Source organism: Thamnophis sirtalis, unplaced genomic scaffold (assembly GCF_051295495.1).
Source record: "Thamnophis sirtalis isolate CommonGarterSnake01/CBP01778 unplaced genomic scaffold, rThaSir2_p1.2 scaffold_1, whole genome shotgun sequence".
NCBI classification, from domain to species: Eukaryota; Metazoa; Chordata; class Lepidosauria; order Squamata; family Natricidae; genus Thamnophis; species Thamnophis sirtalis.
This window is the reverse complement of record NW_028261381.1, coordinates 41,059,042-41,084,672: the sequence shown is the minus strand read 5'-3', so window position 1 is coordinate 41,084,672 and position 25,631 is coordinate 41,059,042. Positions and strand designations below refer to the sequence as shown.

The 25,631-nt window shown below is 33.4% G+C and overlaps 1 protein-coding gene across 1 annotated transcript in view; it reads right to left on the bottom strand.

Annotated features, from left to right (window-relative positions):
* Positions 1-25,631, bottom strand: part of LRP1B (LDL receptor related protein 1B) — a 939,689-nt gene that overhangs the window by 201,195 nt on the left and 712,863 nt on the right. Inside the window, exons 20-27 of the mRNA XM_087710921.1 lie at positions 24,231-24,395; positions 20,121-20,303; positions 17,669-17,869; positions 16,332-16,577; positions 12,748-12,945; positions 8,430-8,634; positions 3,547-3,711; positions 951-1,195 (exon numbers count right to left, since the gene is read on the bottom strand). Of these exons, the coding sequence (XP_087567047.1) occupies positions 951-1,195; positions 3,547-3,711; positions 8,430-8,634; positions 12,748-12,945; positions 16,332-16,577; positions 17,669-17,869; positions 20,121-20,303; positions 24,231-24,395 (1,608 nt within the window). The remainder of the gene's footprint in view (positions 1-950; positions 1,196-3,546; positions 3,712-8,429; positions 8,635-12,747; positions 12,946-16,331; positions 16,578-17,668; positions 17,870-20,120; positions 20,304-24,230; positions 24,396-25,631) is intronic.

Here is a 25,631-nt window from a genome sequence, read left to right as displayed (position 1 = left end):
TTAAAGTCAATATTTTTTTTCTTTTGCAGTTCAGAGCTTTCTTTTTTAATTTTTAACCCATATTGCCATTCTATTTTTCTTTTTTTATAGCTGAAAAAACACAAACATGAAAGTTGCACAAAGAGGATTTCTGAAGCACATGTTATTATTCAACACAGTGTCTACTTTCACAGTATTGAATATATGCATAATATTAATCAATGTGAGGAAGAACCGATAAAGATGGCTAATCTTGAGTGATAATGAAGAAAAGTGTGGTTTCTACTAATGTCCCAATACTTGGTTCCAAATGCTACTAATTCAGTGAAAATGTTAGGGTATAACTTTGCAGTACTGCAATTATGCTACTTAAAGCATCAGCAGGGTGAAAAATGGAGAAAGGTCTTTGTAATTTTCCCTATTAGAATCCTCCAAAATCAGATAATATTTTTCAACAATCCTAGATCAATCTCCCCATGAAGTAGTGATGGTGGAAGGAACAGCTGTTAATCATCAATCTGACTACAATACTTATTAAAAACAGTACCCTCACAGAATGGTTACAAAATTGGTGCCGTGTATGATACACAAACATAATATTTATCATTATCTTTTAATACTAAAGTATCTCCTTAACACCTAATGGCTAGTACTTCTTTCCAGAAACATATATAAAAAGCAATTAATTTTATGCTTTGTTTAGAAATCTTTAAAATGAACCACAGTGTTCAAAAATATCAATTTATCTGTATTAGCACCATAGAAAATATAAACTGATATTCAGAGAAATATTTATTGATAAATAAAAAAAATGTCAGATTTCTCAGTTGCCAATGCACACACACCCACACACAGAAAAGTCTTTCACATACACATATACAAATATTCCCATTTGTATTTGCTACCTAATAATAAAGTTGAATAAGAATACAAAGGCTGCAATTAACATTTTTATAAAAATATTACTTTACCTTGGGGTTGACGACTTGGATGATAAATTTGAAGATCAAAAGGCTGTGCACTGGTTTTTTGTATCACACTAACATTTTGGCCTGTCCATTTATTTGCTTTAGATAATGTGTTTGTCCTCCAGTCTGTCCAATATACTTCACTCCCAAACAGGGAGACAGCAAAAGGGTGAGAAAGGTATTCATGACCTCGTATAATTTCAATCATGCCAGTCCCATCGTATAGTGCTGAATAAATAGCATCTGACCTGAAAAACAGTTGGAAAACTATCTTGAAATTGTGCTTATTACAGCTATGATCTATTTCTTGGAAAATTAAACAAATAAAGTAATTTTGTATTGCTCCCCAAAGAGAGGCTTAACTGAATCAGTCTCGCAATATACCAGAAAAGTGATAAGCAAATGTTTAATACCACTCAATTTATTTTTAACAGTTAGAAAACTCTATAGCCAATTTTTACACCATACTTTTTTTTTAGATTGAATGTATTCAGTAAATATCCTGGCTTTTAACCATTGGGTGGCAGATCAATGCTCTGTTTTATATATTTGATTGGAAAAAACTCTCTAAATTCCCAAAGAAAGCCTTTATGTTGCCTTTCTTGACTTAAGGGCAACCTTAGATTCAGTTTGAACAGAGGGAACTATAATGGATAGTACAATATCCATTGATCACCACTTTCTCAGATTGGCAATTTTATTCATCAAAATATTATAGTGCAGATTAGAGACAACTATAATGGTGATCCCTGTCCTCAAAGGAGTAAAATGAGGTGATATTATTATTATTATTTTTTATTCTTCAACTTCTATATAAGTGACATTGTAGCCCTTTCTAAATTATAATTTCACCCTCTAATACTTGCTCACCATACTGTTTTATGTGAGCCTTCAAACATGTCTATCTCCGCTAGTTTCTTACTGTTCTGGGGAAACTTTTGAAAATTACTCAAAAAAATAATTTTTGGAATGGCCTTTAATTCCCTTATAAAGAGAATTTAACAAAAGACTAATTGACCAGATTAAATACATCAGGTACCTAGGCCACTCACAATCCCCTATTCACTAGAATAGTCAACTGTTTCTCACAGATTTAAACTATCCTAGTCATCAAGGATAACATAATTACAGTCCTGCAGAAATCAAATTATATTAAATAAGGGTCTTGAGTTATTGCTGTTAAGTGCACAACTTTGTGTTTATAAGGATGCCCCTATTTTAGAAGCTGTTCAGGCTAACTTTCTGAAAGTCATACATGTCCCTTGCTTAGTTTCAAATGTCCTTGTTTGGTTGGAACCTGGTTGCATTTGCCTTGGGGCCCACCTGTCAGATTTTGCACAACCCAGATCTTTGAGATAAGTCTTTGGTTCACCTTATCCTACTGGATAGGTTTCCTTCTTCCCTAAGGAGGCATTTCTAATCTGGCATATTATGTTCTCTCATTCCTGGCAATATTGTCATAAATAAAACTTTAATCAAACATAGGATTTGGGATTGAGATCTACAAACGGAGAGGGCCAAAATTATTCACCCTGATTTGATTATGGCACAATTACAGATTCTTCATGGACATTTCCTAGCCATTTTTATAATATCTTCCATGTTCTGCCTATTATGGCATTATAATGTAATATAATATTATTCTCCAATAGAATAATTGCATGTAAGCCAGTATCCATGTATTGTTACACTACCAATAGTATCAATGGTGTCTGGCACACATACATTTAATTCATACATTTCTGATCTTTCTGATCAACTAAGAACAATCTTCCTTCTGTAAGACAGATGTGGAGAACCACTATAAAGGTTTCCATGTTTCCAGCAACAGCTATGACTAGCAGATGGGTACTGTTTTCTCACTATTAATTGCTTCAGGTTCATTCTTTTTTTCTTTTTAAATTAAATTTTGTAATTGTGTTCAATTTTTCTCCTGTATTTATATCTAAGACCATAAAATAGTTTGAACTTGAATTTGACTTAATATCCAAAGTCTGACCAACCTTTTTATCACTTAAATGTTTCCCTATCAATATTCTTTTTTCTATTGAGAATCAGTTTATTTTTCTTGCTTTTAACATTTAAATCTCATTTTACTGAATTGTCAGCCACAAGATTCTTTGAATGGAATGGCTTTAATATTTTTTTAAAAATAAAAACAAAAAATATAACCAAATCTAGGACCATTATTTATGCGTTTAAATTGTTCCTTAATATTGATCACTTTCCATGATAATCAACAGATCTTGCACCTTTTTAAAAATCAATATTGTCCTTCTCATTCTTTATGGAAATAAAATTTTGGATCAATCTTTTCCAGAATATCAAACATGGTTGTTCTGGTCATTTTATGTGGTTATTTTTTCTAATACTTTCCTATATTATTTTTCAGATTTATTTAATTTCTACATAAACTATGCAAAAATGTTCATGTGTACTTCCCCAACCACATGCATTTAAGAAGCTTATATAAGTTTCTAACTTACATATTCTTTTGGTAATAAAAATTGTAGACATTAAAATAGGAATAAAATAATAGTTTATACACATTTTATGTATTCCAAAAACAGATTATAAGAGACACATTCATATATTTTACCTAGCATCTGTCCAAACTATCCGTTTTTCAAAATGATCAACTGTAAGACCATTAGGCCATGCTCCACTATCCATGTCTTTATATATGATCTTTCTTCCTGCTCCACTCATGGAAGCAGATTCAATGCGAGGAAAATTAGCATCCCAGTCTGTCCAAAATAAAATTCTGAATGATACAAAAATAAATATATTAATGGGAGTAAACAAAATAATCAATATTTTAGAAGCAAAGCATCATTATTAGTCACCAATCACTATTAGCCCAGATTTTTCCCCAAGATAGTCATGATAGATAGATAGATAGATAGATGGATGGATGGATGGATGGATGGATGGATGGATGGATGGATGGATGGATTTTGAAATAAATAAGTAAATAAGTGATTAAATAAATGATAGGATCGAAATAAATAAGTAAATAAGTGATTAAATAAATGATAGGATCTATACCCTGGCATTGGGAAAATGGTGATTTTACTAATTTATTACCATAATTTCTGATACAGTGAAACTATACTGATTGCAAATATAACTTTACTTCATTTACTTTAAAAATAAATTTTAAAAAGTTCAAAAGTATTTTTAATTTGCAAGAATGAAGTTAATCTGAATATAATACAATTGGAAGAAAAACAGCACTATTATGGAGAGACTAACTGGTTTTAGTTTTAAATTTACAGGTTTCCTTATCTTCTAGGGATAGTATTAAATTGGTCTACTCCAACAATTCTTAAATATGTTGAGGGATTTTCTACAACTAGAATTTATTATCATAACTGACTTATGGAATGATCAGAGCATTTTTCAGAGATTATTCCTCTGTTCTACATAGAATGATACTTTCTTAGTGAGGAAATTTAGTTAAGCACCATAAACTAAATAATTTGGAGGGGGGAAAAAAAACCCTCAATGTGAATCTAAATACACATTAACGCCCCTGTGAGATCTACTCTGTAGCAAGGAAGAAATCCTTTTTCTCTGTCTTTATTATATTACCACAAAGTCATGCAGTAGACTTATTTTAGGTTATTTACTGGGTAATACATTTTCTTCTATAGTGTAGTTAAAAGGGACTATCTGGAGGTTGCTGTGAGTAGTTTGCAAAACATTGCTGATAACATCAGTTGCATGTACTCTGCTTGAACTTTAGGTTAAAATGAATGCTTACTTAAACCATGTCCCCAGTGTCAATAGATGAATTTTAGTTTGTTTTGCCTTGTAGAAGCGGATTTTATACTTGCATTTTATATTCACATGCACTTGCATTTTATACTGACTCACTGCTGGCTCATAAAAGCTGCTAGGGGAAAGTTAATTGATTGGCTATTAGGAAAAATAAATTTATCCAAGAAAAATGCCTATGATCTGTCTTTTCCAAATGTGTTGCGTTAAGATCTTAATTAGTATTTAAAAAGAAGTGCCCACTATCTTTAATAACTAGCTATTCCAGGGTTTTAATTCCCCTCCCCCAACAGAAATATAGCGATTGTCTACACACTTTTCAGTCTTTTAAGTTTTGTGAGTAAAATAGCCATTGTGGTTTATTCTACTATGTAGAATGCATTTCATAATGGTATTTCTTCTATACACACTAACTTATCCCATGCAAAATTTAGAGAGGCTCTGGTATGTTCCAGTAGCTTGTACTTCTCTAAAATTGGTTCCAAAGCTTTGTATTGCTATGCTTCCATATTTGTCCAGTTTAATGAAATTCAGGGGGGAAAAAACAATGTTGAAGAGTTTGATCCCTATTGGAGAGAGCTATTACCTCATCTTGTTTCCCATATACCCAAATACCAAGGGTTAGCTCTTATTGCATTGTTTATCTGTTCTGAAAGGGGAAATATTACTTACTGACTTCACAGTACCGTTTCACAGATATTTCAGCACACAACTTCAGATGTTTTAGCACACAATTAATTCAAGATGCATAGCTCCCTGCTGATAGCAATTTAAAATTCAGTATGGATTTGATTTGGACTCTTGAACATGCTTGCAATAGGTCCCTTTATACAGTGATATGATTCAAATAATTTAACAACCAGTTTGCCCAGGGTCAGGTTGGCTACCGTGGGAGGCGTGGCCAATCCTTGTCCTCCAGGTTTGCCGCACATGTGGGATAAGCCTCCCGTGATGGCCAACCTGACCTTGGGAAAACCAGTTGTTAAATTACATCCCTGCCGTCAAAGTGGATCCTGGGCATTTTGCTGCAATGGAGAAATGGGAAATGGAGTGGCCAGCGCGAGGGAAGGAGAAGGTGACTTTCTCTTTCTTCTCTCTACTCCTTATCCTTCCCTCGTGCTGGCCGCTCTGTTTCCCATTTCTCCATTACAGCACCATGTCACAAAAATTGCCCCACCCACCACTGCCCAGATGCACTCGCTTCCCCCAAGCATTATTTGCTAACCTGATTTCCAGCTCTGTTGCGTTTCTCCATGGCATTTCTCATCATTGTGTGCAGGGAAATAAAAGTTTGTGGGACTAAAAAAAAGTTCAATCAATCAATTCCAACTTCACAAGATCTTTTTTTTTTTTTTTGTGAGAAGTTGGAATTGATTGCCTGAACTTTTTTTTAGTCCCACAAACTTTTGTTTCCCTGCACATAACGGTGAGAAATACAACAGAGAAACATGACAGAGCTGGAAATCAGGTTAGCAAAGACATGCTTGGGGGAAGCAAGGACATCTGGGTGCCAGACACTGAAGTGGACCCATCTCTCTTCAGCATCATCGGAGGGAAGGCCAGCATATACCGGCACTTAAATGCAGTGGTATTCCAGATCTGGCCGGGAAGGGACAGCCAGCATGGGGGATGCAGGCATAATGCCTGCTCGTTTCATGACTCTCCCTGACTCTCTGGCGTTCGGATGCCGCTTTGGCCTGAGGCTGCCATCTTATGCGCAGGCCTCACACTGCCTGAGTGACATAATCACAGGTGCTGCATCTGCATTTGGTTTCCATCGCTCCTCTCTTGGATTTTTGGGGAGGATTTTTTGCTTTTTTTTTCTTTTTCTGCTGGGAAGGAAGTTGAACAAAAACCAGATGTCTTACAGAAAACAAAGATTTTCCACAACATGTTTAACTGGTTTTCCAAACCCCAAAATAGGTATCAATTCTGCTGATCTGGGGTAAACCAACTGAATGTCACCACTGCAGAGGTGGGTTCCTACCAGTTCGCACCTATTCGGTAGAACCAGTTCGTCAAATCTACTGAACCGGTTAGAAGAGGTTCCACCAGTGGACTCGGAAAACAGGCCACACCTACAGAAGAGGTTCCAAAATTTTTTGAAACCCACCACTGCCTTTGTCATAATGACCCAGATGAAGGGAAGAAGGTGAAATTGAGAAGGTTTTTGCTTTTCTTCAATCTAAAAGTTAAAACTACTTTACACTTAGTGGTGAAATGAATACAAAGTATTAACAATTTATGTCATGTGTTTATCAATGTGAGGAAATATTTATTGTGCCAGAATTATTTCAACACATCTCTGACATTGGTAACTATCATCATCCTATTTTTGGTACATTTACTTCAAATATATTACACCACTCCATCTTTTATTTCTGATGCTACTGTAACTTTCCCATAAGTCTCTGGTTACACACTCTTCATAACTGTCCATAGAATTTTCAATACAGATGGACTGACAACTTGGCAGCTCAATAGCTTTACTGATTGCAGACAGATATTTAAAACATGACTAGACAAAAGCATTTAATATGCAGTAAAATGTGGATGGGCTGCTAACAGTTTATTTCTTTTTTGCATGTACAACGTGTATGTATGAAAAATTATTTGTTTCTTCTAGCAATTTGGGACAAAACACTGATTGAATTATTTTTCCTGCATTCTTTGAAGGCTAGGACTGATTGGCATGCAATATTTTCACCCTGTTTCATGTAGTAAATTCTGTAGGAGTGAAGGTGGTTGTGTGAATGGTTCAAAATGGTTTAGAGGGCCTCAAGAGCAGAAATAGTCCCAAGTACTCTGAACATTTTGAGGTATGTCTTCAGGGATCACTATTCAACATACTAGTCTTTGCCACGCTTTAAGCTCTGAACAATTATTGTACATATGCTATTTACCATTTAGGCAAAGCTATTATGATATTATTCCATTTAGCTGCTGACTCTCATTATACATCAATAATACTCAGCTACATGTATCTTTTTCAGCTGATGTCAGAATCAGTGTAACATTTTAACTATTCTCATAGGTTAAAAAAACTCTGTGAAGTAGATGAGGATTAATGTAATAGGTATTTCAAAGGAAAATGCAAAAATGTTTAATAGGCAAAGGAATTTCACAATATTTAATTGTGACAATATATGTGTTGACTTGATAGACCCAGGTAGAGAGAGTATTCTGTTGAGGCACCTCTGAATATCTATCATTTCTTCAGAAATCAGATTCAACACATGCCCATTCCAAGTTTTAATTTTTAGTTTTACTCAATTTTAGTTTTTTTAGTTTTACTCAGTGTTTTGGTCTTTAATTTTAAAATGTAAATGTACCTTTGAATTATATAGTTAAAATGCAGTTTATCACAACATAAAAATTTATGCATTTATTAAGGTTGAGAACTAACCAAAAAAATAAACATCCAGTTTAGGAAATGTACAGCCCCAGATTTAATATCATTAAAATCTATGCTTAATTACTATTAATAATAAATAAGCAATAAATAGACTGACCACAGTTATTTTGTATGGTCAAGGTTTAATTATGTGTTTAAAAGTTGCATAATTTTCTTTAAAATAAGTTTTGCATGTTTCACTCTTTTTGCTGCTTTTTCTTTTTCTTTTTTATATTAAAGCAATGCAATATTAAGAAATAATTCTGCATGATTTTTTTTAATTGTAAGATAATATAAAGAATAATTACCCATATCTGGGATCTAAAGCAATAGCTCTAGGATGTTCCATTGCACCTGCAATTAGGGTTGTCCTCAATGTACCATCTAATTTAGCTACTTCAATTTGATCCAGATTGCTGTCGATCCAATATATATTTTCAGCAATCCAGTCCACAGTAAGACCTTCTGGAGTAGCTAAACCATGTTGGACCACAATTTCAACGGAGCTTACACCTGTGAAAATATTAGAATAAATCTTGAATTTTAGAAATTTATACAAAAAGTAAAAATTATGTACTTCTTAAAAAAACAAAGCAAGCACTCCCTGGTCATTTGTAGTTCCATTTTCCATAGATTTACATATTTGCAATTGACAAAAATATTGCAGGATTGAACTGTGGAGTCCTTGGTGCTCTCTGAACGTGATTGTTTTCTTGCAGATGTTTCATTGCCAAACTAGGTAACATCATCAGATGTTGAGTACTTTCAGATATTTCTTTATTTTTGTTTGCTATTTTACACATGAACAAAGCAGCATACATGCTTTTGAACATGTACATAGTAGCTTTGTTTTTTAAGGTCTCTTTATGTACAGTTCCATTATCTATGGTCAAGAGGTGAAAATATAACCTTTCTAAATAGCATAAATATTTTAATATGAATATATTATAAACAAAGGTTTTGTTCCAATTATAACATTCAAACATTTGTATAATTATAACAAAGGTGATAAATGTAATAATTTCAAAACTATGATCATAGTAATTAATATTTAAAATGTTAATACTATATTATCCATTAAATTTATTTCTATCTCATTTTAAGCCTGAAAGTCTCTAAAGGCAATTAGGTTCAATAGTATTTGCTATTTTATATTTTTACATAACATATATTTTTGGAATGGATCGCAAAAGGATAGCACTGTTGCAATGAGTTGTTTCTAATCCCTCAAGGCTGAGATAATTAGTCACAATTCTGCAAACTTTACATGCAGAACATGGTATAAAACTGTTCTGCTATTATTTTCATCTTCTGCAGAGTTTATGCATAATTTACTATATTTTAAACACTACTGGTAATCTTTGCTTACTAACATTAATGGGACTGGCAAATCCATTGCTAAGTGGCATGATTGAAAAGTGAAATATCACATCATTCAACCTGACTTATGTCAATTCCAGTTGCAGTTGTTAAGCATGACATCATGTGTCTGTCACTTGTTGCCATTGCTTTTGCTTGGCAGATGTTGGCTCTGAAAGTCACAAATGGAGATCATGTATGTGATCAGAGGATATTAGAACTGTCATAAATGTATGCTGGTTGCCAACATGGTCATAGGAATGTGTGACAGTTGCAAGTTTGAGGACCAGTCATAAATCTTCTATTTCAGTGCCAACATAACTTCCAATGGTCCCAGAATGAATAGTTAGTAAGAAAGGACTACCTATATTTTACAGGGCCATCTACCTGCATAGAAATCCTCCAATATCTTATCTTTATGAATTTGCAGGCTGCTTTTCTCTAAGCTTATGGTGTACAAGTTACTCGTAGTAGACCAGGAGGGGAGATAGTGTAGGGACCTGATGGGGGAGGTTATATTAGAACCTTAGGAGAAAGATTTCATAGCACTGTTATATATGCAGGAAGTGTGTAGGATTTGACCTTTGTATATAAAAAAGTTTAAATATTCAAAATAATTTTTACAAATTACTTTATAGGTACACCAAAAATTCAAGAAAAAGAAGAAATATTTGCTCCAAAACTGCCAATGCTCATTTAATTTCTGCAGTTTCCATGGTTGGTATAACAATTTATTGAAGACTAATAAAACAATTCTGAAGGCATTTTAAGAAATAAACTGCATGAATTCTATAGAGGTATTGTGAATATTTTGAGAAACATAAAAGAAAAATAAGCCTTTGGCTTGAAATGGAATATGATGTATGAAATACACAGAGTCCCAAATGAACTTTGCTGGATCCATCTGAGAAGAACATTATGGCTATAATTTTGCCATACATCTTGCAGATTCAATTAACCTCAGAAGTAACATATATCTTCTGTTACAAACCTTTATTGGCGTTTTACATTTATCTCCTATGTATTTCATCATTCTCACTTCACGTTTTACTAGAAGAATTTAAAAAAATAAAACAAAACTGTAGAATGTATCCTTTACATGCTTCCTATTTAATGTTTGGTAGAAAGAATAAGGGAAACACAGCAGGGTAAAACTCTCCTCAATGGTCTAAGATGAAGCAACTGAAGGAGCTGAATGATGAGTCCACTACTTTATACATTTGAGGAGGGAAAGGATAAAGGCTTAAGAGAAAGCATTTGGACACAGGTTTTCTGGAACTTTTTCAGGAAAAAATCACAATACAAGATTAGAGAAATGAAAACACACAAAAAACTTCTTTTTAATTCTCAGAAATCTTATCTACACATCACTGACTTTTCAAAAAGTAATAGGCAACTTCACAATAAAGTATAGAAATAAAAAGGAATTGTATTGTTTCCCTTTCTGATATACCTAGCTGTTAATATAAAATTATACCAAAAAAGAAGCACCCAAAGAAAGAACTTGTGTCAGAAACATGCTGTGCTTAATAATACGTATTCTAATAGAAGTTCCTCCTCTTTTTATTCTTTCCTTTTTGTTTGCATATTTCTTATGTGAAAATGTGATACTTCAAAGAAAATATAAATAGAATAGTAGACAATATAAGCTGAAAGACAGCAAACAATCATTTAACTCCTGCTTAATAGGTATTTTGTGATTATCCATGACTAGCCAGGTAGCAATTTTTTAATATACAAGTTAACCTATAGTAATCATTTTGGGTATATGACCACAGCACACTCAAAATTATAAACCTGCCAATTGATCCCAAAGATTACCTTTGGCTGCTATGATCAAAGCTATGATCTAAACAGAAAAAATGTTTGGAATGTACTTTTGAATCTATAAAGATACAGAGTACATATGTCATCTTTGCCCACATCACAGCTAAGGCAAGATTTTAGGAACATGTGGCTTAAATACCCTTTTTGTTGTATATATATTGAATCAATTTTCATCTCAGTCCTGTTGATACCATTTTAACATTTTTAAGGATGTGAATAAATTGACAGGGCATTATTGGAAATTTCAGTTCTTTAGTCCATGTTTGAAATTTCCCAGAAATTTCCACTTTAAAATTATTCTTCAACCTTTGCTATAACTTTTGATCTTGTCATAAATTTCATCAAAGAAAAATATCTCAAATGCTAAATCATTTGTTAGTATCTAAAAATATAGCTACAATGAGCCGTGGTGATGCAATAGTTCGAATTCAGAACTGCAGGCTACTTCTGCTGACTGCTGGCTGCCAGCAGTTTGGCAGTGCAATTCTCACTGGCTCAAGGTTGACTCAGCCTTCCAGTCTTCCGAGGTTGGTAAAATGAGGACCCAGATTGTTGGGGGCAATATCCTGACTCTGTAAACTGCTTGGAGAGGGTTATAAAACACTGTGAAGTGGTATACAAGTCTAAGTGCTATTGCTATTGCATTATTCATCCTATTATTTCAGATAATGTAAATTGATCTACTAGGGGAAGAAGGTTTAAAATTAGTTGCTTGGATTGCATTCTCCTTATTAACTCAGTCACATTACTTTTATTGGATACATACACACACACACACACATACACACACACACACACACACACACACACACACAGCTAAATGCAGTATCTGTAAATGCACCACATAAGTGACACATGTTTGAAAAATCCCAGTTCCTTTTTAGATATTGAACAGAAAGACAAAAAAGCTATGAAGAAAATATTCAATCACCAAACCCCAAACCCTCAAAACTATTTATTTATTTAGCAAATTTATTAGCAGCTTGCAATGTTAAAAATCCACAATATAAAACCCCTAAGTCTCTCACCAATGCTACTCCTGCATGCAGCAACAAGTATAACCAAACTACTCACTTCATCGGCTTCATATCAACCCGAGGTCCTCAGATCTACTGAAATAATTATTTTTCAGGTTTTTCTCGGAAAATATCAAGATAGGGATAATCTTATTTCTGGAGAAATTATATTGCATAGGGAGGGAGCAACCATTGAGAAGGCCCTTTTTCTTGGCCCCACTTTATATAAGTTTCCTTATTTAACTCATTTAGAGTATGTATTGATGTACAGGTTGACCATTTAAATAATAAAATGTATTTATACATATTTATAATTTATGTAATAAAAAACCTTCCAATTATAACTCATTCATCAAGTTTCCTAAACTGAGTCCTGTACCACTTAATTTAAAAAATAAAATAAAATCTAAGCTCCATTTCATACCTCCAGTTTCAGAAAGCTTGCCTCTGTAAATTTTATCTTCTACTACATCTGTCCAGTATAGTAAGCTTTGATTGAAGTGAAAATCAAGTGCTATTGTATTTCTTAAACCAGGAACTAATAGGCTGTAGTCTCGTTTCTGCAGATCAATCCTTCTGATCTCATGCCGAATAGAAAAAATGATGAATGCTTCAAAAGGATCTGGAAACACAACAGTACATTTTGTGGTTAAACCTAATCAGTAGTAGGTTATTACAGTGAATGTAATACAAGACATTCATCTGATTAATATTTGTAGAATATTCTGATTGTAGAATAGGGAGTGAATAACTCTTTTAAGAAAGCAAATGTCAGATGTATCCCTAGCAGAGTAGATTGGAGTCTATTAAACAGGTACACAAAAAAAACAAGAACTTTCAATATGGAATTTTATTTTAAGAAAGCTAAGAAGCCATTATTAAAGAATTCCAGTCACTTTTGTCTATCAAAATGAGATATACATATATAATTAGTTCAATATTCAATTATGTGTGTTTTATTTTATTGGACAGTCCTCTCTTTTGAATGGCCTGATTTCGATCCCTTCATTTGGTAATAGCTAGATATATTCAGATTATTCTCCTCTGACCTTGAGAGGTATGGGGAGGTATGATGGGTGACAGGGGGTGGGGTCATCTTGAACTCAATCCCAGTGCCTTCATCTAGTTCTGTGTTCCTGCCCGCTTGGGCAGGAACTCCCATTTCTTGGTGAACAGATTCTCAGAGGTCTAAATTTCTAGTTGTCGCTGCTAAAGGCCAGGTCAGCCTTTAATAAGAAATGAAAAGGCTGAATTTACATGTATTACCTAAACCTTGTGCAACTGAAAGGGGTGGTCCCCTCTTGGTAGTCCCCCCCCCCAGCCAGGTTTTGGGTAAGAATGCAGAAGTGACAACCTTCATCTGAGAATCTCTAATGACTACCAATGATGCTGCTCTCAGATGATATTTTATGTTACTGGATATGAGATAATGTTCATTACATTGGGCTCCAGAGATCATTTGGAAATGTTACTATTGCAACAGTCTCCCTTCTGCATAGTAATTTTTCTGCTTGAGCTCCTTGAGTCCATTTCTAGGTTGGTGGAAATCTTTAGGCTGATTGACCAAGATCCAGAAGATTTCAATCTGCCTTCCCTAGAAGTGGGGTTTGAGGATACTCAGGAGGTCATGGCCATATGATAACTGCCATGGATTTATGGGATTTGGGGGACTCCGGGACCTGGAAATTTACTACCACAGATAGTGGATAAGATGGCATTGCCACAAACAGTCCCTTTGTACAACCTGGAACTCCTTCTCGACTCATGATTCACTTGGCAAGGCAAATTATCCTAGTATATTTTCTGTCAAGGACTGGATCAACACTTTAAACAGACCATGAGAAAGAGTTTCTGGGACTAAGGATGATTTTGAACTTGGGTCCCACAATTCTAGACCAGTACTTTTAACTATTACATTATAGTCATCAGAATTGTCTGCCAGGACCAAGCCAGGGAATTTTACTGATGTATTTCTTGTTTGCTTTCTTTATATGCTGGAGATATAGAGAAGAATTGGGAAGAATAATCAATAATTGGATAATTGAAAAACTATCTTTATTCCAAAATATATCTCTATGACATGTGCAAAAGATTTTTTTTAAATTTAACTTTATAGTATGTAGGTATTCCTTTTCTAATCATGCATAAGACAATAGAAAGCTTCTACTTCCCAGTTTCCCATTAGTTTTCTTAATGGATGTCTTTTCTTTAACCTGTTTTCTTTAACCTGTTATTGTTTTACCTTTATTTTTTTATGACAAATGCTCCATGAAGATGAAGAGGGCTCATCAGCTTGTTATAGAAACCTAAAGATTTAAATTTTATAATATTTCTAATAAATGTGAAAAAAGAAAAGAAAATGTTTGCAAGATGTTTTCTAAATTCTTGGCCATAAGATAACTTATGGTGTGTTTCTACCAGTTTGCAATGGTTCAGGTGAACAGATAGTGGTAATTTGGTCTGGGTCGCAGAACCGGCAGCAACCCAGACTGGCCACATCCCCAAACCAGTTTTCCAATCTCTGCTGCCATTGCTGGCATGTTTTTTATTAGGTTTTAATGGTCTTTGCAAATACACAGAACAATTTACAGTGAATTGTGCATGCACGAGCAATGTGTGCTGGTGCACACGTGAAGCGAACCAGTATCACCCCTGAGCTACATATAAAATATAAAATGTTGTATGGCGTAAAAGGTGGATGGCTGAGTAGGTATGGCTGTTTTCCTTCCTCCCTCTCTCCTTAATGTGCTACAAATTTAGCACAATTCAAATGTATACAATTAAGACTCAAAAACAGTGATCTCCTACCATTGCAAAAATAAAAACAATTAAAAAAGATACTTCATGTGTAACCATCTTCTATAAAATGTATATACAATTTTTGAATCACAAATTTCTTCATTATTGATGGAAATGAAAAAATGAAATTGCATTTTACATACACCTACCAATACGTAGAAAGCCAAATATTGAAATACTGCCTCTGATCAGTGAGATTGAATCAAGAGCATTTAAAAATTGTTATCAAAAACATTGTCATAACACAGCGATAATGAAACTTTTTTGGCTCCTGTGCCAAAAACAAGGGGAGAGCAGGAGGTTGTGCGCAGGCGTATCGCACCCATAATGCAATGCGTGACCCCCAGTGCGCATGCACACATGACCAGTGTGGCATGCCAGGGGAAGCCTCCAAAAGGCCCCTGAAGGATCCAGAGAGCTTAAACTGGCCCTACGAGCAAACCAGAAGTCCGTTCCTGAACTTCCAGTTTGCCCGTAGTGCCAGTTTTTTGTGCTCCGGAGGCTTCAGGGAAGCTCCTGAAGCCTCTGGAGGGCCTCCGGGGGGAGCGGGGGAGGCTGTTTTCACCCTCCCCAGGCTCCTATAAAGCCTCTGGAGCCTGGGGAGAGGGAAAAATGGCCTCAAAAAAAGGCTAAAGTCATCTGGCCAGCGTGTACATGCGTGCTGGCCAGCTGACAGGGCAATGCCTTGCATGCCCTGAGAAATGGCTCCGTGTGCCAACTGTGGCACGTGTGCCATAGGTTCATCATCCCGGTCATAACAAATGCACTTTCAGAGAAAGGTATTAATTTGTTGCCACCTCTTTTCTTTATTTGGCTTCTACAAACACTTTCATATCTAGATCACTATATTTTTAATTCAAATTTTAGAAAAAAATATTTTCTAAATTTGTCAATCAACGGCATTTATCTTACATAAGAAATAACATCTGATGGTATAGATTAATTTTTTATTAAATGAAACAAAAGGACATAAAGTGTTTGTATAAAAATAAGTTCAGTATCATCAAGTTCTAAATTGCATATATCATATACAACATACCGGTATATAAGTCTTCTAAATAAAAACAAATTGTGAAGCATCTGTATCAGAAAAGTCAAAACAATTAAGGACTCCTCCTGCTTCTCTAAAGCAAATGGGTCATTTTGACACATGGAATTTTCATAAGAGATACTTAGTAATAGTGAATAGATAAGCAAATATCAACTTACCAATATTAGCACAGCTTTCGCCATCTTTACTAAGTTCCCAACCTTCATAACAGGAGCATTTAACATCATTTTTATGCTGTTCACATACTTGGCTGCATTTCTGATGTTTGCTGCAATAATCTATATAGCCACAGGTCTTATTGTCTGAATTTAAGTACAATCCTGGGGGGCATGAACAGACAATTCTGCCTCCAGGAACTACTGAACACTGATGGCTGCACCCACCATTGTTAAGTGAACATTCTTCTGAAATAAGAATAGTAATTATTATTATCATTTAAATAAAAACAGGTGAAAATGTGTTTCTCAGACATAAATGAAAATTTAATCCATCACCATAGATATATTTTATAAGATTAGATGTAATAACTTCAGAATAAAAGGTATATTTCAGAACCATAGAATTCTTTGGCATTCATTCACATATTTAATAATATAGTCTGTAGGTTTAAAAATAGGGTAATAAAAGGAAAACTGGATGGTTTCATAAACCAGAATAACAGAAATTAAATTTATTATGGATAAGTAAACAATATATTGCATAAAATGTAGACCACGATGGTCTTTGCATACAAATACTATATAACAATCTTCTGCATGTGTCAGAGTAGAGAACTAACACCTGCTGCCCTGCTATGCTCTGTTTATTTTGTGTTCACTTTATGCTTTTCATTTGTATGAAAAAAAATCTGGGAATTCATTATAGTCAGAGCATGAATCTGTTTCAACATCTAATATAGGAAAGAGAAAAAGTATATAATTTAATTTAATTTTATAAATTTTCAATTAATACCAGATAAATTAGAGCTACATTGTTAGGGGACAGGAGGGGAGAGGAGAAGAGAAAACTGCTGGCCACCTGAAACTTAAAATGATTTCTTCCATTCATTGAATTATATTCAGAATTTGGTATATAAACATTTAGAATTTTTCTCCTTTGAATTTGCTTTATTTCAAAAATACTGTGTTTCCCCTCACATAAGGCAAGGTCTTATTTTCTTTTGATCCCCAAAATAAGCACTTGGCCTTATTTTCAGAGAGGTCTTATTATTTTTGAGGTGCAGGAAGCGGCAAGCATGGTCACCTCATGGCTGCTACTGTGTTGCAATATTTTCTGGGGAGGGCTTATTTTCGGGAAAACAGGGTAGACAAAATGAAAAAAAGAGTAATTTTTCAGCATGGCATTAATTTCAACCATATATAATGAGAACAGTTCAATTATCAAACATTAAAATTTACATAAGGGATGTGACTGGGGTGGGAGAGTACGGTTATATCATCTAGGGACCATTATTTATTTATTTTTCATACAATTGCATTTGATCAAGTATAATTACCACAAAGATCATCTTCATCAGATCCATCAGGGCAATCTCTTATTCCATTGCAAAGCTTTTCAGGCTGCAGACAGATGGAAGTGTCATTAGCACATGGATATTTTGGTGGCCCACACATATAGCCTTCACAATTATCTTCATCAGACTGATCCTCACAATCAATGTCTCCATCACACAGCCAAGCTTTGCTAATACATCTCCCTTAAAGAAAAGAGAAAATAAACATATTGATTCTTTTCTTAACAAGTCTGATTATTCTTTCATATTTTATTTTTACTGTTACTATTTTATAGAAAAATAATTTCAAGTGATGGCCAATATTTTTTAAAATCCTTATCCAAAACTCACCACTGATCTTTTCTAAAAATGAAGCAATGTTAGCCATTTCCCAATCTTATATTTCAGAGAGAAGATGCATAAATTGGAAAAGTTTTTGGGAACTTTAAATAAAAGTAATTTCAAATGGTTTCAAAACTTCTGAAGGCTTTATGAGATTTTTATTCTGGGTCTTTTTTTTGAGAAAATTTAATTTAAAACAAAATATAAAATAAAATTATTTCTTTCATTGTATATGCATTATGTGACAAGATAGCTAAAGTTAAGGATTTTGATTTCTTCTTTTTTAAATAAATATATTACAAGCCATTTTATGGGGAAATTTATAGACTTTGGTAAATGCTTATTTAAAAAAGAACAATATTTTCCATCTGAGTTAACAAATGCAATAAGTGTAACTATTTTCCACCAAATTAAACTGGGTTCAGTTAAAAGAGAACCTAATTAATTGACATATATTGCATTTGATCTAATCATGAGATTTTAGTTTAAGGATGTGTATTACTGATTTTTTGTTTCTAGAAAGAGCTAGTGAAATAAAAGAAAGCAGTTGCCAAATGGCCAATTATTGATGTATTATAAACTCTACTTTTCTCAGAGCCTTTTTTCAGAATGTTCTTATTCAAGTTCTAAAAAATATGTCCAAATTGTTCTCTAGGACTAGGCACTAGAGTATTTTTTTTTTCTTTTTTCTTCATTCTACTAATTAAGAGCAATATAGGTAAAAGCTGGGATGTGTAATTCTATTTTTTATTAATGATTATCAACTTTGTTAAAGTATCATCAAACAGTGTGCAATATTGGTAAAAGTGTATTTATTATGTAATTTGTTTCTAGTCATGTATTGCGGTTGGAAAGAAAGGAACATGACTGCTCTGAAAATTATTATTTTTTTAATATGCCAAAATGTGATCCTTGCTTGTTGATAGAAGCTTGAAATCCACAAAAAACGGGTATGTTTTCCGCCAAGTAAATCTTCAGATAAAGCTTTGATCAAGTTTTCATGTCCAATGTCAATTAATGGTTAGTGTACTAGCTATAATTCTATATTTTATTGTGTTTGGTAGCTACAAGTGGAGAATCACCATGATCAACATCCACATCAATTTATTGCAGATTTGGCAGACACTATGATTTTTTTTATTAAGGAATATTGTATTAAGTTTTATTTATAGCTCTAAAAATGAACAATAAATATACATGTATATGTACTGATATAATCAATTTTCAATTAATTAAATGATATGCATTTATTACATTCATTTTTCTAACAGGATATATCCAAGATGAATCATGACAACACTTCAGTTACTGGTTACTAATAATTATATAAATATTATTTTCACTTTATAGTGGTCAATTGATCTAGAAGTTTATTTTGCTATTGACATTTCCCAACACAGTCCAAACATGGTTCCTAATGTCTCAATATAACATAATACACTTCTAGAGGTTAGTTTTAATTAATGGGTTTCTTTACCACAGTAATCATATAACATACATTGTTGTAGAATGTTAGGCTTAATACATATTTATACAGCTTTACAATGGCAATTGAGCAGAATTTTGCAATTCTTTAGAAATTACCCATTTACTAAACAGGTAAAAGGAGTTCCATAAAGTCTTTTTTAAAAATCCATAGTAATTAGTGCTTACTAGGGCTTATTTTGGGGTAGGGCTTATTTCCAAGGAAACACGGTATTATTATAAATTATAAATATAATTATAAATTATAATTATAATGCATAATTAAGGCATGGGCCAAATAAATGATGTAGTAAAGCAGGACATGAACAATTAATACAACTACTTTCAGCAGATGGGGCAGAGACTGAAAAATCTGATAAAACTAACACATATGACCAAGCTAAAGAAAGAGTTCTTCTATGGTTAGGCAAAGAATGATGGTAAGCTAGGAAGATTCTAAACTATGTTTTCTAAACAATATTAAATTATAAACTTTGGGCTATAACTTAATTCTTTCCATAAGAAGCAAAAACCCCACACTATTTAAACTATAACAAGGCTGTTTCAAAGCCAAATGAGGTAAATAGTGCTTCAATGCTAACAATAAAATCATAGTTTTAACTTTGCATAAACTGTTACCCTTTAATACCTGTAGCTTTGCAGGAAAACTTTGTTTTGGCATCACATGGTCTTATAGTTCCATTACAACTCTTTTCATCACTGCCATCTTCACAGTCCTTTTCTCCATCACAGTGCCAAAACTCAGGAATGCAGTTTCCATCTGGGTAGCATTGAAATTCTTTCCCATTGCATCTCCCAAGAGAAGCTATCTCTAATATTTAAAAAAACAATGATAATACAAAATTAGTTAATAATATTTTTTGATAATTTGTATCATTTTCAATACTTTTCCATAGCTACTTAGTTACAATTAAGGAAGTGGTATATGGTATCGTAGTCTTCTTTGCACAGAGAAAATAAGAATCATGCTGTTGTAACACAGAACCATATTTTTACAAAATTGACTCAATTACACATTAATATACAAGGAAGTAAGTATGGTTATTATATTTCTACAAAATAGATTATTGAAATTATCACTTTCATTTTAAGCAGCTTTCTAGTTATTGATATATGTATATATATATATATATATATATATATATATATATATATATATATATATATATATATATATATATATATATATATATTCAATTCAATCATGTGAGCAGAGTCAATGCATACCTCAGGTTACATAAGGATTATGCTGGAGAAAAGTATATATTTCTAAGGTACTTTTATATATTGTTCATAGTTTTGCACCAGTGTGAATTTCACTGGAAAAATATAATTGGAACAATTGAAAAGATACAGTGGTGATATCCATTTTAACCATTTGAACTATTGTATTATAAATTGTTCTTTGGACAAAGAGACATTCACAGAATGAGAACATTTCTATGCAATAAGTGTAGAAGAATGGGAGTTTTTCCTCCCAATAACAAAATCGCAGGTAATCAAAGACAGAACCTTAATCTATGGAAAACAAAGAAAAAAATAATAACTTTCCTGATAAGAGAAGCAAGACAAGACCACAGATATATTGGTATATCTTGATTCAACCCCAAATTATAAATGTGTTAAAATTCAATTTACATTCTCAGTTTGTAGAAAAGATTTTAAAAATTCTGAAATGGACTTAGAATTTGACAATCATAAATGTGAAAATCCATTGTAAAGATAGCTTTATTTTTATTGCAAACTGAAATCATGCTCACGAAAGCAGAACCAACAATTGTGGCAAAGTTCAAAGAACTAGTGGGTATACCAGTTCTTTGGAATCTTTCCAGAGAAGAACATAGGAGATCACATGTATTATGTAATAAATGTAGAACTTAAGTAATACCTCTTTTGAGGAATTTGCATTAAATAACGTTTGGAGGATCATACATCCAATCCTGATGTAGTCCAAAGTTCCAAATAGTACTCATTTGTCTCTTTTATGGATATGGTACATTTCCATTTAAAATGAAAAAAAGGATGCAAATAATTCTCTCCTAGGTATCTAATATTATAGAGCATGTTGAATTATATGAAAGTATTTATTGAAACATTATTTTTAGAGTTGTAAAACTGAGTCCAAATAAGATATGTATGGCAGTTTAACACCATGTAAAAATGTAGTCTGTAGATAAATATCTATTGACCAACAATTTATGTTGTTTTTAATAATATCTAAAGATATATCAATTCAGTAGATATTAAAAATATCACTATGAGATAAAGCTACAATGCAAAAATATTGTTATATTTTAAGCCTATCTGGTGTTTTCTCCTACAGAAAACACAATGGGAAAAACATCTCTGGCTCTACACTACAATAATAGAAAAAGTGGTTTCATTTAAATTAAAGGATTTTCATTTTTGAAAACTTTCAGTTATTGGAAATTGCTGCAAATATATATTATCCTCAATGAAACTGAAGCTACTGAATTAGGATTGCATTGCATTATACAGCGACTGTTTACATTTCTGAACTGAAATAGCAAAATAATTACTGAAATCTATTTATGCGTATGAGAGTATAAATGGAACTGAAAATAATAGGACTTACTTCCAAGCAAGAAAGCGCACAATTGTATTTTTATTTTTTCTAAAGCAATTGATTATTGAAAATTACACAATAGGTTTGGAAATCTTTCTGTTTGTGTGAGCATAGGAAAGAATAGCTCCCAGAAAACAATCAAAACAAAAATAAGTTGATGTAGTACTGTAGAAAAACCTGCAGGTTTAAAAAAGAACTGAATCCAGTTAGAACAAAAAGTGGTCAATGCCTGGAACACTCTACCTGACTCCATTGTTACTTCCTCAAACCCCCATATCTTTAACTTTAAATTGTCCATGGTGGACCTCACATGTTTCTTAAGAGGTCCCTAAGGGGGCTTGCATAAGCGCACCAGCGTGTCTACCATCCCTGTCCTACTGTCCCCATTGATATGTATTTTATGTGTTCATGGCCTTGTTATACTTATTTATATCCATCTATTTGTATCAATCTCATGTGATAATGTCCATGTCTATACTAATACATGTTACCTTGTACATGTTGACAAAAAAAGTGGGGGGATGGCTGTTAGTAAACAGCTTGGAGTAGAGTAGAGGCAACTGTTGCATTAATCATTTCCCATTTTCTTTCTTGGAATGTGACTCTGAATAAACAGTCTACAGATCTATCTATCCCACATCTTTCAGAGCAGTCATATTCCCAAAAATATTTAAAGGGAGAACAGCAATGTATACCAGCCCATGCAGAAGAAAACAATGTGTACCCATTCTGATTAGATCATCTCTGTCTCCCTCATCCCTCCCTTTCCCTCTCTTTCTCTCTCTGTCCAAGAGAAAGGGAAAGGAAAAGGAAGAGGAAGAGAGAAATGAAATTAGTTCACAGGGAGAACATGTTGCTCTGTAACACAGATGCCTCCTATGGGCCCTGGTTGTGATGAATTTTAAAAACTGCAATGTATGCCTTCTTTCTCTTATTAATATTTTGTAATATGTAAGTATTACTGAAGTGACTGAAAACATTTTGAGATTCCTTTCAATGTAAGCAATGCCATTCAAAAATTTAACAAAAGTGGCTAAGCATGAAATACTACTGACTACAAGAACAGGAAGATACTTCTATGTTTTTTTCAGAGGTTGCACTTATTCCTATGAATCATAAACATTATTTTTCAATAAAAGTGTTGAAAAGTATTAAGCAGGATAAAATGTTCATTTATCAGATTTCAGAGCACTGAAACCCTTGTTGAAATATATCTGATAACTTGTCTGGCCAAAAAAAGTATGATAAAAAAATCCAATTTTCTTAATTCAAATTTTCCTTGAACAAATTATAGCAAATTTGTTATAGTTGGAATCATCATCAATACAGTGACTGCTATATAAAATATGCAGTATGTTGTTGTTTTTTATAAATTGATAATTCATTCTACTACCTAGACCTAAACTATCCTTCAATATGCACATTCCATCCAAGCAGACTAAAAGGAACTAAATTTTAGTGTACTGATATAAACAGAATTCTTCACCTTGCCTCTTAGACTGCAGCATATTATTGTTTTTGCCCTTGGTGAGCAATATTTAAAATACTGTAGAAGATTTTTTAACATAATATTCTTTTCTTCTGCTTCTTATTTAATAATAAATGTTCAAATTACATCTTTGAAACTTTGCACTGCTATATTGTTTTAGTGAACTACAGGAAAGTCATAATAAAGTCAGGACTGGCTCAAATGATTTATTCGCATTCCCTGCATCATCATGCACAATACAAAAATATTTTCCTTCTCCCAGACAGAAAAATACAATATCTAATTTTAAAACATGAAAATACTACCATGCTTCCCTTTTATCACTACAAAAAACAGCTGCCTTTACTGTAGCAAATATTTTTTTAACTATGGTCAAAAGTTATATCTTAAAAGATATTCCTGATGTGTTTTATATATGTATGACACATGCACACACAGAGACCCCGACATAGACACACAGACACCCCCACACACAAAGATACATATACCTACCTACCCCATTTATTGTGCATATACATATTTTATACAATTGCCATAATTCAGTAGGAATAAAATCTTATATTAATCATCTTACTCAGCTAAAATCATAATCCTGATTATTATTTCATTTGACAAAGGTAAGCATTTTATTGGAAGTTGGGAGGGGAATATAAAACACTGACCTTTGGTGCAATTTGGTTTAGTTTCATCACTGAAGTCTCCACAATCATTGTCTCCATCACAAGCCCAGTGACCTGGAATGCACCGGCCAGTAGAGCACCTGAACTGGTTGTCAAAACATGAATGAAGACAGTCCAGTTCATCAGTCCCATCACCACAGTCATTATCTGTAAAAATGTGTGAGTATTTTATTCATGCCCAATTTATTCTTGTATTCAATAACTAAGCAGAAAACAATAGTTTCAGCTTTTTATTTCGTTGAGTTTTGTAAAGCCAAGAAAAGAGTTAATGTATAAAGTTAGAATAGAGCAACTTCAGCAAGATTTGTCTGATGGGGAAGGTATGAAGAGTATATAGATTTTAAATGTAATTGTAAGAGTAAGCTCTGATTTACGAAAAATATTTGTTTAAGCTTTAAAGACTAAAACCAGCATCTTGAATTGAGCCCAAAATTTCCATTGCTAAGCAACACTGTTTTCATGAATTTTGCTACTTTTTATGATCTTTGTTATTAAATGAATCATTCCATTTGTTAAGGTAGCAACACTATTGTTAAGTAAAATTTGTTTCGAGAAGGAGGAGCCACATCGCGATGTTACAATGTGCGATACTCTGACACCGCCGTTGACACGTTTGCCGCTGGGGGTCCATTGAGACCTAAACTGTCCTGTAGAGATGGTGATCAGGAAGACAAAGCCTGGCTGGTCTCAGGGATATTGCAAAATCCCTGATGGACCCAAGGGAAGTACTTCAAGCCCGCGGTGAACAGGCAGCCCCTAGGCTGATGAAGTCGGGATGCTCCGGAAGGAAGGAAGTGAAAAGAGAAAGTGAGTCCATCTGGTGAGGTATTTGTTCTATTTTGCTAAAGACTACCCAAAGAAATGTTTCTTTAAAGCCAAATTGATCCTTAAACAAAAGAACTGAGCAGCGAAAATAATTCTAATGGGATTGCTGTGGAAAGTTTTTTTTCCCCCTTTGTCATTGTAACTATTTTTTGTGGATTGAAATGCTTGCACATTCTCCATTTCTCCTCTTAAAGTGAACAGATTTTTTTTTTTCTTCTTCTGCTTCTTGTTGCTTTATTTTTTGACTTCTGGATTAAAACCTTCCTTTTTCTTTTAACAATTCTTCCTACTACTTGTTATTAAATCACACTAAAAGCAATCTAAAGGACTTTGTTTCCTACAAAAGGTGAAAATTAACTGCCAGTCGGAGTTTTTTGTAACAATGTATCTCTTTCTTTATTTGACTTCACTAATTTTGCAGCTGAAGGATTTGCAACTTGTTTACAGAAACTGATAAAAACCAAGGGCACGAACTGTTTTCACAGGTGCCTCTGATAATTATTTTGGCAGGGAAAGAAAGAAAGAAAGAAAGAAAGAAAGAAAGAAAGAAAGAAAGAA